This window comes from Nicotiana sylvestris, chromosome 7 (genome assembly GCF_000393655.2).
Source record: "Nicotiana sylvestris chromosome 7, ASM39365v2, whole genome shotgun sequence".
Classification (NCBI taxonomy): Eukaryota; Viridiplantae; Streptophyta; class Magnoliopsida; order Solanales; family Solanaceae; genus Nicotiana; species Nicotiana sylvestris.
In genome coordinates, this window is record NC_091063.1 from 83,412,125 (window position 1) to 83,429,904 (window position 17,780).

General features: G+C 38.7%; 1 protein-coding gene across 1 annotated transcript; it reads left to right on the forward strand.

Moving 5' to 3' along the window:
* Positions 1-241: 241 nt before the first annotated feature.
* Positions 242-2,740, forward strand: LOC104226061 (uncharacterized). Its single transcript, XM_009777940.2, has 2 exons — positions 242-358; positions 1,421-2,740. The coding sequence occupies exons 1-2, from the start codon at positions 242-244 to the stop codon at positions 2,738-2,740; spliced, it is 1,437 nt and encodes a 478-aa protein (XP_009776242.2).
* Positions 2,741-17,780: the final 15,040 nt, after the last annotated feature.

The window sequence follows — 17,780 nt, forward strand, 5'->3', positions numbered from 1 at the left end:
TGGAAGAACTGAGGTAGTTAACTTAGGAGATTCTAAAACAGTCAAAGAAACTCGAATTAGCATTCATCTATCGCCATAAGAGAAGGAAGAGTACATCAGATTTCTAAGGGAATATAAGGATATTTTTGCATGGTCCTATGATGACATAACAGGATTAAGCACATCCATAGTGGCTTAAAAGCTACCTACCAACCCTATGTGTCCGCTTGCAAAGCATAAGCTCGGGAAATTCAAGACGAATATGAGTCTAAAGATAAAGGAAGAGGTTACCAAACAGATCAAAGCCAAGGTCCTTCAGGTGGTCGAGTATCCAACTTGGCTAGCCAACATTGTACTGGTTCCAAAGAAGGATGGGAAGGTCAGGGTGTACGTTGACTATTGAGATCTGAACAGAGCAAGCCCTAAGGATGATTTCCCGCTGCCCAACATACACGTACTGATCGACAACTGTGCCAAGCATGAACTCCAATCTTTTGTGGATTGCTTCGCAAGATATAACCAGATTTGGATGAATGAAGAGGACGCCGAAAAGACAGCCTTCATCACACCATGGGGGATATATTGTTACAAAATGATGCTATTTGGTTTAAAGAACATCGGGGCTACCTACGCGGGGGCCATGACTACTCTTTTCCATGATATGATACATAAAGAATTAGAGGTATACATGGATGATGTCGTTATCAAGTCCAAGAGGAGTTCGGATCACATAGCAGATATAAAGTTTTTTCGACCGACTATAAAGGAATAATCTGAATTTGAATCCTGCGAAATGTGCTTTCGGAGTCCCTGATGGAAAGTTGCTAGGTTTTATCATCAGTAGTCGCGGTATTTAGTGAGACTCGTCAAAAATCAAAGCTATTCAGGACTTGCCACCACCAAAGAGTAAAAATGATGTCATGAGATTTTTGGGACGCCTCAATTCTATAAACCACTTTATACAACAATCAACGGTAATATGTGAGCCGGGCTTCAAAATGCAGAGGAAAGATAATGTGGCAAGCTATACGGAAGAGTGTCAAAGGGCTTTTGATAAATCAAGGAGTACCTATCCAAGCCACCCGTGCTTGTCCCACCAGATCCCGAGTGACCTTTATTGCTATACATGTCCGTGTTGGATGGAGCCTTTGATTGCGTCCTGGCATATCATGATGAAACCGGGAGAAAGGAGCAGGCGATATACTATATGAGTAAGAAGTTTACACCTTACGAAGCCCGGTACTCTTTGTTGGAACGCACCTGTTGCATCTTAACATGGATATCTTAGAAATTTAGGCACTACTTCTGCACATACACCACATATCTCATATCGAGGATAGATCTGCTGAAATACATCTTTCAGAAACCTATGCCTACTGGTAAGCTAGCAAAGTGGTAGATATTGCTAAGTGAGTTCGACATCATCTATGTGACTCAAAAGGTGGTCAAGGCACAAGCATTGTCCAATCACTTGGCAGAGAACCCCGTAGACGGAGAATATGAACCATTGAAGATGTATTTTCTCGATGAGGAAGTGTCGTTTATAGGAGAAGATATTGACGAAACATATGATGGTTGGAGGATGTTTTTTGATGGAGCCACAAACTTTAAAGGAGTGGGCATCATAGCTATTTTGGTATCAGAAACCGATCAACATTACCCGGTATCTGCCAAGCTTAGGTTCCCATATACCAACAATATGGAGGAATACGAGGCTTCCATCTTGGGACTCAAATTGGCCATCGATATGAATATTCAGGAGTTGTTGGTAATCGGAGATTCAGATCTACCGGTACATCAAGTACATGGAGAATGGGCTACCAAGAACACTAAAATATTGTCATACATGTACTGTGTGCATGATTTGATCAAGAGGTTTACGAAGATGGAATTCAAACATGTTCCAAGAGTTCAGAATGAGCTTGCTGATGCGCTAGCTACCTTGTCTTCCATGATACAACATCCAGAAAAGAATTTTATTGACCCTATCCCGATGGAGAAAGGAGAATACCTAAGAAATGCTACACTCACTCAAAAGCGCACGCTACGAAGATTGGCCAACCAGTTCTTTCAGAGAGGAGGAATTCTGTATAGAAGTCCTCCTGAATTGGGATTGTTGCGATGTGTTGATGCCAAGGAGGCATCTAGGTTGCTCGAAGAGATACACGCCAGAACCTGCAGACCTTACATGAATAGGTTTATTCTAGCCAAGAAGATATTAAGGGCAGGGTATTTCTGGATGACTGTGGAGACAGACTGCATCAAATATGTTCAAAAGTTCCACGAATGTCAAGTACATGCTGGTATGATACGGGTGTCACCCAAGGAGCTCAATGCAACAAGCTCACCCTGGCCTTTCTCTGCCTGGGGCACGGACGTCATCAGACCGATTGAACTCGCTGGTTCCAATAGACACATATTCATTTTGGTGGCTATAGATTACTTCACAAAGTGTGTCAAAGATATTTCCTATAAAGTTGTGACTAAAAAGGTCATAGCAAACTTCATCCGAGATCGTATCATTTGCCGATTCGGAGTACTTGAGTCAATCATTACCGACAATGCTGCCAATCTCAACAGTGATTTTATGAAAGCCGTGTGTAAAAAATTCAAAATCAAGCACCAGAACTCTGTAGCATATAGGTCGCAAATGAATAGAGTCGTCGAAGCCGCCAACAAGAACATCAAGAAGATATTAAGGAAGATGGTGGATAACTACAAGCAATGGCATGAGAAGCTACCACTTTCTTTGTTCGGATAATGCACCACAGTTCGCACGTCAACTGGGGCAACCTCGTATCTACTGGTCTATGGTACTGAAGTTGTTATACCCACTGAGATGGAGATTCTTTCCCTAAGAATCATATAGGAGGCCGAGCTCAGCGACGCGGGAATGGATACGAAGTTGGTATGAGAAACTAGCTCTAATTAACGGTAAGAGGATGAACGCAGTATGTCATGGTCAACTCTACTAGGATATAATGGCAAGGGCTTTCAACAAGAAGGTTAGACCGAGGGAATTCACACCAGGGAAATTGGTGTTGAAGAAGATCTTCCCGCATCAGGACAAGGCAAAAGGAAAATTCTCACCTAACTGGCAAGGCCCTTATATGGTTCACCGAGTACTGATAGGAGGAGCACTTATACTTGACGAGATGTATGAAGAAATATGGCCAAAACCTATCAATTCGGACGTCGTCAAGAGATATTATATTTGAGGTTTTATTTGCACTTTCTTTTGATGTAACATGAACTACACTTGAGCTGATTCACATTTAAGAGGGGATACGTAGGCAGCCCTAAGGGTTCGGTCACATCATAATAAAATCTTCATTCCCCTATATGGTCAGAAAACGGGGCAAGAGTTTGAGTTTATGTCAATCTCACTACATCAAGGATCGCCACGGAATGAATTGCCAGACCTATACATTAAACTGGGGCAAAGTTTTGAGGGGGTCCTCAAAATTATGAGTTAAGAAGGTTTCAATGTCTCAAAGCATGTCACAGTCTACAATTCGACCAAACTATTTACTTTTGTTCAGTAGTTTTAAAAGCAATTGCATTACTTACAAATGATTTACCGTACATGCATGTTTTCGAAAAACTACACTTCCATAGTAGGCAAATGCTACCTAGGGCGAATCAAACAAGGCATCAAGATAAGGAGCAAATGCAAAATCAAAAGCAAGGACCGACCTTTCCCCCCAAAAACTCATGATTTTTCTTTGGATGCAAGCATAACAGACATAAAAAGCACGTCCATGAATACATAGCAAGACAACTATCTTTCACACTGATAGAAGTCTCCAAGCACAAACGCGTCAAGTTAAGAATCACTTTTCTTCCTCATGTTTAATCGTCGCTTCTCCCCATTTAGGCTAAGTACTGCCCTCATTTCTCTGCATAGGGCTAAGCACTGCCCTTATTACATTGCATAGGGCTAAGCACTGCCCTCATTACATTACATAGGACTAAGCATTACCCACATTAAATTGCATAAGGCTAAGCACTGCCTCCATTATTGCATAAGGCTAAACGTTGTCTTTCTTTGCATGAGACTAAAAGTTGTCTCCATTACATTGCATGAGGCTAAGAACTGCCTCCATTATTGCATAAGGCTAAACATTGCCTTTCTCTGCATAGGGCAAAGCACTGCCCTCATTACAGCGCATGAGACTAAGCATTGTCTCCATCACTGGCATAAGGCTAAATAATGTCTTTCTCTGCATAGGGAAAAGTACTGCCTCATTACATCGCATGAGACTAAGCACTGTCTCCATTACTGCATAAGGCTAAACACTGCCTTGTTTCGCTTCCTATATGACTAAGCATCACCTGTTCCCTCTATCAAAAGATTGATACCACTGCATCTTTACATTTCATGGGCTGAAACATCTCCACATTGTCTGAAGGCGTCATAGTCTGAAGGCATTATCCTCATAGCCCGAAGATATCATGTCATGGCTTGAGGATCTCCCGAAACTACACATCATTATCCAAGGCGTTATAGTCTAAAGGCACCATCCTCATGGCTCGACGACACCATTTCATGGCCTGCGAATCCCTTATCATACACTTCATGGGGATATCATGGTCTAAGGACATCATCCTCATCGTCAAAAGACAACTATCATGGTCCGAAAGGAATTTGCATCATGTTTAAATTTCCGCAATAACCACATAATCTGCAGGCATTGTGTTTTAAGTTTTGCAGGCAACTCAGAAGGTAACTGTTCTACAAATAGAAGCAATTCTCGCTCTTGTTCCCATTCACAACATTCACATTCACATCCCTTGATCACGTCAAATGTAACTGACAACTAACAACGACCATTTCCATCCCGTAACTGCCCAGACATTCATCTCAAATATTTGTAACATTCAAATTCGCATTGATAGCTCCACCTGAAATTATCCGTTACTTACGATGCTATCCTATCCAAGAGACAATCCTTCCTCGAAACGTATGCCTTTTTTATAATAAATCCACCACCTCCATTCGCCGTTAGAACCACAACTACACACTGCTTGATTCTCGCAACACCGCGGATATGTAGACACCTCAGGAACCAGGGTTCGACCCTCATTTTTTCAAAACAAAACCTCATCTTTGCTTATTCGAAATAAATTGGTCATCATTTTTCTTTACCCGACAACACTTTTATTATTCTCGGGTAAAGAAGGGCAGCTGTTGATACCCAATTTTGCCCTCATATCTTATAAAATATTCCATATACTTTCAAAAAATTATTTTGCACTTTTACCTAATTTGAAAGTGTCACATAAGTATTTTCTATAACTTTCTATAATTTTAAAGCTTTAAAATTAATTTTCTTGCATTTAATTTGTTCAATATTTATTAATTATCCCTTTAAACTATTTTTAGGGTAATTTAATCATCCAAATTTATCATTTTACCTACATGCATTTTACAATATTATATCTCTTTTTTACATAATTATATTTTCATTTTCCCTATTTTATCTATAATAATAGCCTATATTCTATAAATAATTACATTTATTGTGTTATTCATGCTAAGATAGAATTTTATATTTTTTAATAAGGAGTTATTATTTTCAAGCATTTTACTAAATAAATAATATTGTTATTATTTATTAGTTATTTTCTATAATTTAATCTTTTATGAATTTCGTGTATTTAATTTGTAGCCCAATTATGAGCCAATTTCGGACCAAAAATCAGCCCCAAAATACCTAGCCCACTCCGTCACAGCCCAAACCAAACGACCCCTTAATAAACCTGGTCAGACCAGCTGGAACAACCCTCCATGTTTCCCTTTTGATATTGGTCGTTGATCTCAAATGATCAACGGCCCGTAATAAACAGCCTCTTTCCTTATACCCTTCACCCCTAACCCTGGAGACCATTTTCCCCATTCATCCACCTCTGTGTTCTCTCATCCTCTCCTTTTCTCTGAAGAACCCTAGTCGCATCCCCCTTAAATCCCTCTCCTAATCCTGTTGATAATGGGATTCCTCCATTATTTGCTTACCATATCTATGTTTCTTCGCTACTGGTCACGCGTTCGTGGTATTACCTAGGTACTTGCCTAATTTTGGAAAGTACCATCTCCTAGATCTGACTGGATCAGCCTCAATCTTTGAGATTTGTACAGTATTTCGTCCATATACATGAAGAAGGGCATGATTCCTCGCACTTGTTGGCCGATTTCAAACAATGAACCCTAATTAGGGTTTAGAATTTGAATCCTTTCCTTACCGGTTACTTTACTAATTGCATGTATATTTTTCTTTCCTTATTTATGTTTTATTAATTTATTTCCTTGTTTACTCATTTTGGTTTAACTACTATAAAAACCCCTCCCTTAATTCCCCTAAACAGATTGGAACGACTACTGTTATTCTCTCACTTTCATAGTTTCTATACTATTTTTGCACTCTTGATTGTGGGCGGCTGAAAACCAAGGCCATCGGAATTTTCTCTATCAACCTCCCTAATGCAAGCACTGCTCGGGGCTCACTAAAGCTACTGTGAACTCTGACGCACTAGGATCTGGGATTCTCACAGTTATCTTTCAATTGTTGTCACCGCTAAGATTCTAAGTTATTCACTCTTTTTCTCGTTTGTCTTTGTAACTGGTTAGCGTTCTCGATCCTTTACAGCCTTAATTGTTACTCCTCTACTTATTCATGTATGTGTATTCTGCATGCCAACATTGTTAAAACTTCTATAGACAAGCATGACCTAAGTTTCTTAGCTATTTGTGAACTCTCAGTATTGTATTGTTGTATGCTTTACTGTAATTCTAATGTCTTATTGATGTTCTATAGTTCCATGTTCTCTAGTATTGAACTTGATAGGCTTCAACATGTGTAGTGTACTCCCACTCTGTGTATTTGACTCAAATGATTTCTGGCCTTCTTAGGTTTTGCCTGATTGGTTGTGCTCATGTTAGCCTTGAATGTAGTGTCTTTTGCATGTTATGAGTTCACATTCATGCCCTGGATTTCTGGGACCTTTTGTGAAAACTTCTTGCTCAGAATCTGCTTTAATGGATCTCTTCTATTAAATCCTTTATAATCTACTACTTCCTGCAAACTAATCTTTGTCTCTCCCATGTTATAGCAATGTCTTAGTATCTAGCCAAGCATGTTTGTCTGCTATGAATGGTCGACTGACATGAATCCTAATGTTTGCCTATCCTGTTAGCCTAGAGTTGACATGTTCTTTTACCTACTATGAGTTCTTTAGAATCTTTGTGCCACAGTTAATGTCCATCATGTTAAGTTTCATGTTCAACTAAGTATGTTCGCCAAACTCTGCTACCAGTATGTTGCTATGCAAGTCTTCCATGTTAAATTTCTCATACGAAGACTGTACTCCACCTTCTTCTTGTCTATGATTCTGGTAGGTTGTCATCTGAAGTTCTTTAAGTTGGTTCTACTTTAAAACAACTGTTTGTAGTAGTTTGCTAGCTTATGATATCCTATCTTGTCACTATTAAATTTTGCTTTCTGGAATAACTTCCCCATATGTGTCTTTGATGCCTTTCAACTTATCGTGGTCCTATTTATTGGCTGAAGTTGCTGTTAGTTTCAATTGTAAGAACTAAGTTTTTAAGTTGTTTATTTAATTCTATGAGTCGTTTGTTACCTGCATCGCTAAATTTGGCATCCATTAGCTTGATTACTTCAATTATTTGGGCCTGGTATGCTGGCCTGCCTTTTGTATTTAGGTTTAAAGTACACTGTCTGCACCTGGGGTTTGGGTCTGTTGTCCGCATGAAGTTCTAAGCCCACTTGAAGGCCCTGATTTGTTACTAGGTTATTCTATATTTATAATTGGGCCTGTAATTATTCAATGTGGTTTGTAATAACTTGTAAAATTGAATGATGGGAAAATTAGTGAAAAGGGGGTTTGAGATACTCTAATTCTCGCATGATTGGGTAGCAAACCTGTCTATAGGGTTCAATTGCTTTGTTTACTATTTGTTAGATGTGCTTTATTTTTATACACTAATAGAAATCATGCCTATAGAAACTCAAACACTTTACCTACTCAACTTGTCTAATGCCCGCACATTATCAGAAACATGTTTGTAAGAACCTAAGTGTTTTACTTGTTCACATGTTTATTTCTATGCACTATTAGATATTATGCCTAGAGAAATCAAACATCATTGACTATTTGCTCAACTTGTGCAATTGCAGTGTGATTATTAGATAACATGCCTATAGGATCATATTAAGTAATGCTTCCACCGATACTCATCTAGATACCATGTCTATAGGGCTTTAATTAATTAATTAATTGGTTGTTTTGTTGTTCTTATCACATTGCACGCTTAGTTAGCATACCTGTAGGAATAAGCATGATAAATATGTTCAAATACCCATTATTGGAGAACCTTCCTATAGGATACTACTACTCGCTTAGAAAGCATGCCAATAAGATCAAAAAAAATGAGTAATTCTGAGTTTTTCAATAACTTCACTGCCCCAAGCGCAAATCACTTAGAGATCATGTCGATAGGCTTTATAACACTTATAATCTGTAATTTTGATAATCTGAATAGCAGTACTGCGCATGAGATGTTCTTATACCATGTGGTCACATAGAATCCATGCCTATAGGTTTTAAATAACTCTAATACATCTCGATTCTAAAACTGCCTACTACAGAATATGAAATTTGTTCGCGTGCTTTTGTTGCTTATGTGTGGAGGCTAACTCGAGCCATTCATTGTTTTTATGTGTAGTCCTACTTGTTTTGAATGTGCGCCTAGTTTTATCATTTTGAACACCCTAAGTAATATCTAGAACCACCCAAATAATACGTCCAAAGCCTCCTGGACCATAGGCATGGGACAGGTAGTGGACGCATAGGATACGACCTAGAATTGAACTAGAGCATTTTAGGTAAGCAACTTTAAAATAGTAATTGGGTAGCAAGAGATGATAGTCTATGCCTGCTGAAAAATATGAGCAATCCCACCTTAAGGGAGTTGTGGAGTATTATTTATGTTGCACCAGGTGATCCTTTAGGCTAAAAAACTTAGGACCCCCCTTTTATATGTTTGCTACTCGCGCCTTCGTTTATTTGAACTTAGAAAAAATTAGGTTGTACCTTGTAACCTCCAAAGACAATTGATTGTTTATATATAGTCTAATTCCTTCATATGTGAAATCTCTTTACACTTGTTTTATATTGTAGTTGAATACTTAAATTCCCTGCCTTTCCTCAAATTACATGATCACATAGGGCAATTATAATCCAATAATCCCACATAGCATAAATTTTTCCCAGGACCCACAGTTGTGGAACTCGAAGAATGCCTAATATCTTCTCTTCGAGGTAACTTGATCCTTTATATGATCTTTGGTGATGTAGACTAGTTAAAATAGAGTAATTTGTCAATAGGTGCCCTAACGCACTTTAAAATCATTAGGTGACGACTCTTCTCTTTTAATGCCCATTTAAAAGAGTTGTCACACGTCGAAACTCACTTTCACGAGAAAATGAGGCGCGACATCACCACCATAACCACAAGCGACAGAACATCGGATATTGCCCAATGAAGGTTCTGCTAGTGCAATAGTACCTCCCCTTCCCCCTCGTATTAGGGAGGGAAACTTTCAAATTACTAATGTGATGATAACATTGCTAGAGCAACGAGGCTATTTTACTAGTGCGCCAAGTTAAAATGCTTATAAACATTTGAAGGGCTTTGTGGATATGTATTGGGGGAGCAAGTGAAATAATGTCTCCGAAGATGCTTTGAGGCTAAGGCTTTTTTCCTCCTATATATGGGGTAAAGCTTTAGATTGGTTGGAAATTTTGCCTAATCATTCTATACATCCTTGGGATGAATTGGCGGCAAAGTTGTTACACCCCATACTTTTGTACGTAAGAGTATGTCGTAAGTCAATTGATGTAAGCTTAGAAATGAAATCATCTTTAAAAATTTTATAAAGTTAGTTAATCATGTTAATGTGGAGGTTACAAATATTTAAGATCATGAATACCAAGTACCAAGAGGGCTTGAAGGCCTAGAAGCTAAACGAATTGAAGAAAATAAGTTTCGTCAAATGTCGACAAGTTGGAATGTTATAACATGTACTTTTAGGGTGAGAATAGGTTCTTAACATTATAATAAGATTATGTTATGAATTATTTTAGTTGTATGATAGTCGTGTGTTATGTTTTGAAGTCAAGCAAGTTGTGGAACAAAAGTTGGAAAAGGTCATCACGAGTTCCATTCATAAATGTGTTGAAACTTAGGTCAAATGTAGGTGAGCTTTTCCCAATATACTTTGAATTAAGGGATTATCTACATACAAAATTGAATATCTACGAGTTTAGTTTCTAAAAAATTTAACCGTTCATCGATACGACATCGGAGTAGAGAGATATTTGTATTTTTGCGAGACTGCACAAGCAGCTCTCATGGGACCCACAAAGTCGGTGTAAAACTCCAGCTTGTATTTAAGTTCATTCTAAATCGATTTTACTCATTTTTCTCATCCAAAGCAGTTCCTAAACCCTCCTAAATTCTCTCCAATGGTTCCTCCGTGGTTCTAGGGTGAAAACCTAAGATAAAAACATGAATCCAACGCTAGAAACCTCGTGGTGCTCGCTAGATTGTAGTTCTTCATCTTGTGGTTGTTTTGGAGGGTTTTTCAAAGTGAACAGGTTTCGCGTTGTTCTTGTTGATTAAGGTAATATCAGTCCCTCCTTCATATATATTAGATTTTTAAGGCAAACTACAAGTTTTTACACACCAACTTGAACACCAAAAGTTGATTCAATAAAAGAACACAACACCTATAGTGTTGTGGTGTCATTGAGGATAATTGTAGGTTGTGTTTGGCTGAAATTTCAAGTTTTTGCTACTGTCTAAGGTGAGTATAACAGCATACTAATTGTGCTTAAGCTTTCTTGTATATTGCTTAAGTTGTTAGGAGGATAAACTACAAGATAATACTTGGATTAGCTTGAGATGTTGTTATTCTTGATGGATTGATTAGAAGTTGCTATTATGAACTTTTAAGTGGCTGGAACTGTGGAAAATAAGTTGTCTATGATATTCTTAGTATGATTATGTTGGTTAAATGGCAATCTTGTCGAGGAAATTGGTAACTAGAAAAGGAAATGGTTATAAAGCACTTGGAAGTTGTCCACAGTGATATTATCTTGTGTTGGGCTATTTCAGGTAACTTTAATATTTTGTACAAGGTTGGAAATCCTTTAAAAGGTATTGGTTATTACACTGAATATATTACTAAGTTCAAGAATGAATGATAATGGGGTTGAAGGGTGCTAAAGGGATTCAATCTGAGCTTGCCGCTCGTCATGATATCTTGATGACTTGTTAATGAAATATTTTGTACCCTATTGTTGATGTTGTTCTTATTGTATTGATCTAGTTGTTGTTGTTGGTATATGGTATTGGAGGATGGCCTTGTTATAAGGGAGATGATGCCCAAATTTACATAAAACAAGCTACTAGCTTAAGTTATAGACTTAGCCTTTACTCAGCACTGATTTTGAATCTCCTTATGCTACGGTAGACTGAGTTGAGTTGTTTGAAGAGTTGTTTGGAAGCTATTAAGGACTCAACGATATTAAGGTATGTTAAGGCTAAACCTTTCCTTCATTTTGGCATGATCCCATTACTACATGTGTTTGATAACGAGACATAAAGAGAAGTTCGTATTCTTGAACTTATATACATTATCTTAGTCTTATAAGTTACAATATTCTTCCTTATAAAGGGTTTATATTCAGTTAAGTATTGTCTGCTTCCAATCAAGAGAGCAAAGGGTCTCTCTCTCTCTCCCTCTCTCTCTCCCTCTCTCTCTCTCTTTATATATATATATATATATACACACACACACACATAGTATTACTGTATTTTCACCACCATCGAGCTATAATCGGTGGGCAGGCCCCAATTGGGCAACCTCTGATTAGATGGTAAGTTATATACCGAGCCTACTATTGCCGAGCGCCTATGAGCAAGCCCAAAATGGCCAAGATACAAAGCCTAGTATGGCCGAGCACCTATGAGCGAGCCTACTATGGTAGAGCTGTTACACATACCGAGCCTTACAAGGCCGGACAATTATTTTACTTACTATATTGAGAGAGTTGAGTCAGTATCAGTAGGTAAGCATATCTTCAGATTATCTTTGACTCTCAGTTACTTTCAGTTATTATATTATCAGTTCAGTTTCAGCTTTCAGTTATTATGTCGCCTTACATACTTGGTACATTATTTCATACTGACGTCCCTTTTGACGGGGACGCTGCATTTCATGCCTGCAGGTCCTAATTGATAGTTGGACAGAACCTCTCAGCAGACAGAGTCAAACATCAGCTTGTTTGGTAAGCTCCACTTCCTCGCAGTTACCAGGTCTAGAACTTGGAGTCCATTTTAAATATACATGTTTGATGGGTAGGTCGAGGCCCTGTCCCGACCATGGTACATTTCAATTAACTCCAGAGGTTTGTAGACGAGTCCTGTGCATTTTGTATATTAGTAGATGTTCATGGCGGCTTCGTCGGCCTGCACAGTTATATATATATCAGCTTTTGGTTATGTTTACCCTACAGATGAGAGAGATGTTATTTTTAGACGATTCAGAATATGGCCTCATCGGCCTAAGTTGAGGGTTACCCCTCTAGAGTTTACAGTTACAAAGTGGTACGCTCGGGCCGAGTATGGCACCAGGTGCCTCTTTAGATTTGGGGAGTGACAAAAGTATATTGCTAAGTTTTTTTCTCTCGGGCATATGATTACTCTTAGGGATTAAATATTGGCTTTCAATCAAGAGCAAAATAAACCTTTGCATGAGATTTGGGAAAGATATCAGACAATGGCGAATGAGTGCCCGATCAATGATATGACCGACAACATGATCCAACAAACTTTCTACTATGGTATCAATACTATGAACCAATGTGTGGCTAATCAATTGGCCCGTGTCAACTTTATGACAACACCTTATGCCGAGGCATGTGAAATTCTTGATGAGATGGAGGAAATATTGTTGGCTTGGAAATCCCGAGATAATATTCCACGATCCCAACATGATACACCTCCACAAAGAGTTGGAAGACCATGGGCAAGCCATTGCCGAATTGACAACAACCATGACTCAACTAGCAAAAACTCAAGTTAATCAAGTGCAAGCTCCTAAGAAAGTTTATGCTATGGAGGGAGTAAATGTGTTGATAAATAAGAAGAGGACCAAGGATCAACACATGCAAACCTGGGTGGAGAATTATGTGCAAGATGATGGTGGTTTTGGTCAAGATAATTCTTTTCATGAGCAAGAAGAAGAGGTTCAATATGTGAATAATTTTCAAGGGCAAAGGAACAACTTTCAAGGCTCAGTTTAACAACAATGAAGAACACAAAATAACCAAGGCAATTGGAGTTCTAACAATCAAGAGAATTGGCATAACAATAAAAATCAAGGAATTGGAGTAGTAACAACCAAGAAAATTGGGGAGGCAACAATCAAGGTGGTTGGGGAAACAATCAAGGTAGCCGGGGGTCGAGTTTTCAAAGGCCCCCAATGTATCAACAACCGAGCAACTCACCTCCTTATCCTTCCCATGGTTCAAGTTCTTCAAGCAATAATATGGGTCTTATTGAGAATATGGTTAAGAAAATGATGGAAAAGAATCTTGATTTGAACGCCCAACTTGCCTTGCACAATACATCAATCCGTAATCTAGAAGTTCAAATGAGGCAAATCTCTCAAGCTCAAAATTCTCATCCTAAGGGTGCACTACCAAGTGACACAGTAGTGAACCCAGAGGGTGTTAGTAATACGGGGCATGCTATGGCAGTTATCACTAGAAGTGAAAGTGGCGGGAATGCACCGACCTCTAGTGAAAGGTTACTTGTGGATGATGATCAAGTGATACTAGAGGAGGAAATCCCAAACAATGTTGTTCAATGAAATTATGAGGTTCGTATTGACATTGATTATAATGTTGAAGAGACTCAAGAGAAGGTGAACCCTTCTAGAGAGCACATCATTGACATACCGGAGCCGGTAGTGCAAAAGACTAAGGCACCATTGCCTAAGCCTCCACCTACCTATCCTTAAAGACTTTCCAAAAGAAATGGTGAGAATTAATTCAAAAAGTTCATTCAAATGATGAAGATTCTCTCAATTAATGTGCCATTAGTAGAGGCTTTGAAAAAATGGCCGATTATGCAAAGTTTATGAAAGATCTTGTGACCAAGAAATGGTCAATGAATTTTGAAACTATCAAGGTCACTCATCAAGTGAGTGAAATTGTTTAGTCCATGACTCATAAGTTGGAGGATCCCAGTGCTTTCACAATTCCTTGTACAATTGGGAGTGCCGAGTTTATTAAAGATCTTTGTCATCTTGGGGCAAGTATCAATTTGATGCCCTATATAGTTTTTAAAACTTTGGAAATGGGCAACCAAGACCCACATCTATGAGATTGTAAATGGTCGATCGTACCATGAAGAGGCCATTGGGAGTGATTGAGGATGTGTTGGTCCGGGTTGATAAGTTCATTATAGTGGCAAACTTTGTCATCCTAGATTGTGAAGCTGATCATGAAGTGCTTATCATTCTTGGGGAGACCTTTCCTTGCTACGGTTAAGGCTCTTTGTGATATGGAAGCTGAAGAACTCACTTTGCGGGTTCTTGATGAACAAGTAGTATTCCATGTGTGTAAGTCTATACAACAACCAAATAACAATGAGGTGTGTTCTTTTGTAGATTTGGTGATCGATGTTATTGATGATAAAAGTGATACATCAACGTTGGTGATATGTTGGAAGCCGTTTTGCTCAATTTTGATAATGATGAGATGGATGATTTCATGGAGCGTGTGAATTCTTTGCAAGGAATGGGTCGTATAACTATGCACCCTGGAAAATATCTTTGGATCTTGAGAATAGGAAAACTCCTCCTACAATTCCTTCTATTAAAAAACCACCTACTTTGGAGTTGAATCTATTGCCTCCCCACCTTCGGTATGAATTTCTTGGCTCTTGTTCTACTTTACTGGTTATTCTTTCCTCTTGTTTGACTAACATGCAGGTTGATTCCACATTGGCAGTGTTGCAAAAGAAGAAGAAGAAGGCTATTGGGTGCGGATATTCGGGGTATAAGCCCCATATTTTGCATGCATAAGATCAAGTTTGAGGATGGTGCTAAATTGTCCATTAAACATCAAAGAATACTCAATGAGGCTATGAAAGAAGTGGTCAAGAAGGAGATTTCAAGTGGTTGGATGTCGGGGTTGTCTACCCCATCTCCTATAGTTCATGGACCTCTCTGGTTCAATGTGTCCCAAAGAAAGGGACATGACGGTTGTTACCAATGAAAAAAATAAGTTAATTCCTACACGAATGATGACCGGTTGGAGGGTTTTTATGGATTATCTTAAGCTCAACAAAGTCACAAGGAAGGATCATTTTCCACTTCCTTTCTTAGATAAATGCTCAATATATTGACCGGCCGTGCTTTCTATTGTTTTCTTGATGGGTACTCGGGATACAACCAAATTCTTATTGCTCTGGAAGATCAAGAGAAAATAACCTTTACATGTCCTTATGGTACTTTTACTTTCAAGAGGGTGCCTTTTGGTTTGTGCAATGCACCCACGACTTTTCAACGGTGTAAGATGGCTATTTTCACGGGTATGGTAGAGGACTACCTTGAACTTTTCATGGATGACTTCACAGTGGTCGGGGATTCATTGTCTTGCAAATATGGACAAAGTGTTGGCTAGATGTGAAGAGACCAATTTGTTGCTCAATTGGGAGAAATATCATTTTATAGTTGAGGAAGGCATTATCCTTGTCCATATATCTTAAGGAATTGAATTGATATTGACACAGTGAAGATTAAGGTGATTTCTAAGATTCCACCCCAACTTCAGTGAAAGGCGTGCAGAGTTTAGTAGGCCATGCGGGTTTCTACCGGTGATTTATCAAAGATTTTTCTAAAGTTGTGAACCTATTTTGTAAGCTACTTGAGAAGGATGCCAAGTTCCATTTAAATGATGATTGTATGAGGAACTTTTGAACTATTGAAGCTCAAACTAGCAACCATTCCTATAATTACCACTCCAAATTGGAGTTTGCCTTTTGAATTCATGTGTGATGCAAGTGATATAACGGTTGAGGTTGTTTTGGGGCAACGTATTAACAAGGTTTTTCATCCGATTTACTATGCTAGTAAGACTATGAATAGTGCCCAAGTCAATTACACCGTTACGGAGAAAGAGCTCCTTCTATTATTTGTAATTGAGAAGTTCTGCCTATACTTGATGGGTGCCAAGGTTATTATCCATATAGATCATGCGTCGCTTCTCTATCTTATGAGCAAAAAGAATTCTAAAGCTTGGTTGATGATATGGGTATTTGTTGCAAGAATTTGATATTGAAGGTAGTGAAAGTCAAGTGGCGGACCACTTGTCTCATTTGGAGGAGGGGGGAAGGCCATGTGATGGCCTTGAAATCAATGACTCTTTTCTTGATGAACAACTTTTGGCAATTTCAATGAAAGGGGTATCGTGGTTTGTGGACTTGGCAAATTTTTTGTGAGCGGAATCATTCTGAATGAGTTTCTTCAAACCAAAGGAAGAATATCAAAAGAGATTGTCAAGATTATTATAGGGATGAACCATACCTTTTCTAGATTTGTACGGATGGGGTGATTAGAAGGCGTGTATCTGAAGAGAAGCAAGTTGGCACTTGTCATTCTTTGCCATATGATGGTCATCATGGTAGAGAAAGAATGACGGCAAAGTTCTTAGTTTTGGTTTCTATTGTCCTACTCTTTATAAGGATGCAAGTGACTTAGTGAAAAGATGTGATGAATGTCAACAGACCGATGGAATCTCAAAGAAAAATGAGATGCCTCTCACAACCATCTTGGAGATTGATATTTTCGATGTTAGGGGCAATGAATTTATGGGCCCTTTTGTGAGTTCTTTTGGACACACTTACATCATGGTCGCAGTGGATTATGTGTCCAAATGGATTGAGTCCATCACCTTACAAAACAATGACGCGAGAAGTGTAGTGGCTTTCTTGAAGAAGAACATTTTTACAAGATTTGGTACTTCCTGTGCAATCATAAGCGATGGGGGCTCACACTATTGCAACAAGGATTTTGACACTTTACTTAGCAAGTATGGAATCACAAGGTCACGACTCCCTATCATCCACAAACTAGTGGTCAAGTGGAAGTCTCTTATCTAAAACGGTGAATGCTAATCGGATGGATTGGTCCAAGAAGCTTGATGATGCGATATGGGCTTATAAAACGGCTTACCAAACACCTATCGGAATGTATCCATACCGGTTAGTGTTCGGAAAAGCTTTTCATCTTTCGGTGGAACTAGAACACAAGGCAATGGGCTTTAAAGAAATTAAATCTTGATTGGGATGTAACCGCTAACTTGCGGGTTGCACACTTGAATGAATTTGATGATTTCCGGTACCATGCATATGAGTGTTCGTCCTTGTACAAAGAAAAGATAAAATATCTTCATGACAAGAACATTTGGAATAAAGAGTTCAAGCGGGTGATCTTGTATTGTTGTATAACTCAAGGTTGAGGTTGTTTCAAAGAAACCTAAAGTCTAAGTGGAGTGGTCTGTTTGAAATTGTTGGTGTGACACCCTTCGGTGCGTTGGATTTAAAGAACAAGAACAATGAAATATTCTGAGTCAATGGATATCAGATGAAGCTTTACTTGGGTAAAGTTGGGGAGATCCACGTGGTGGTGGTCATTTACTTTACTTGA

Bases quoted from the DNA above. Each gene is read 5' to 3' on its own strand.
- LOC104226061 (XM_009777940.2), top strand. From the start codon at position 242: ATGAGTCTAAAGATAAAGGAAGAGGTTACCAAACAGATCAAAGCCAAG. The intron at 359-1,420 runs GTCAGGGTGTAC...GTGACTCAAAAG, and splicing joins TTCCAAAGAAGGATGGGAAG to GTGGTCAAGGCACAAGCATT.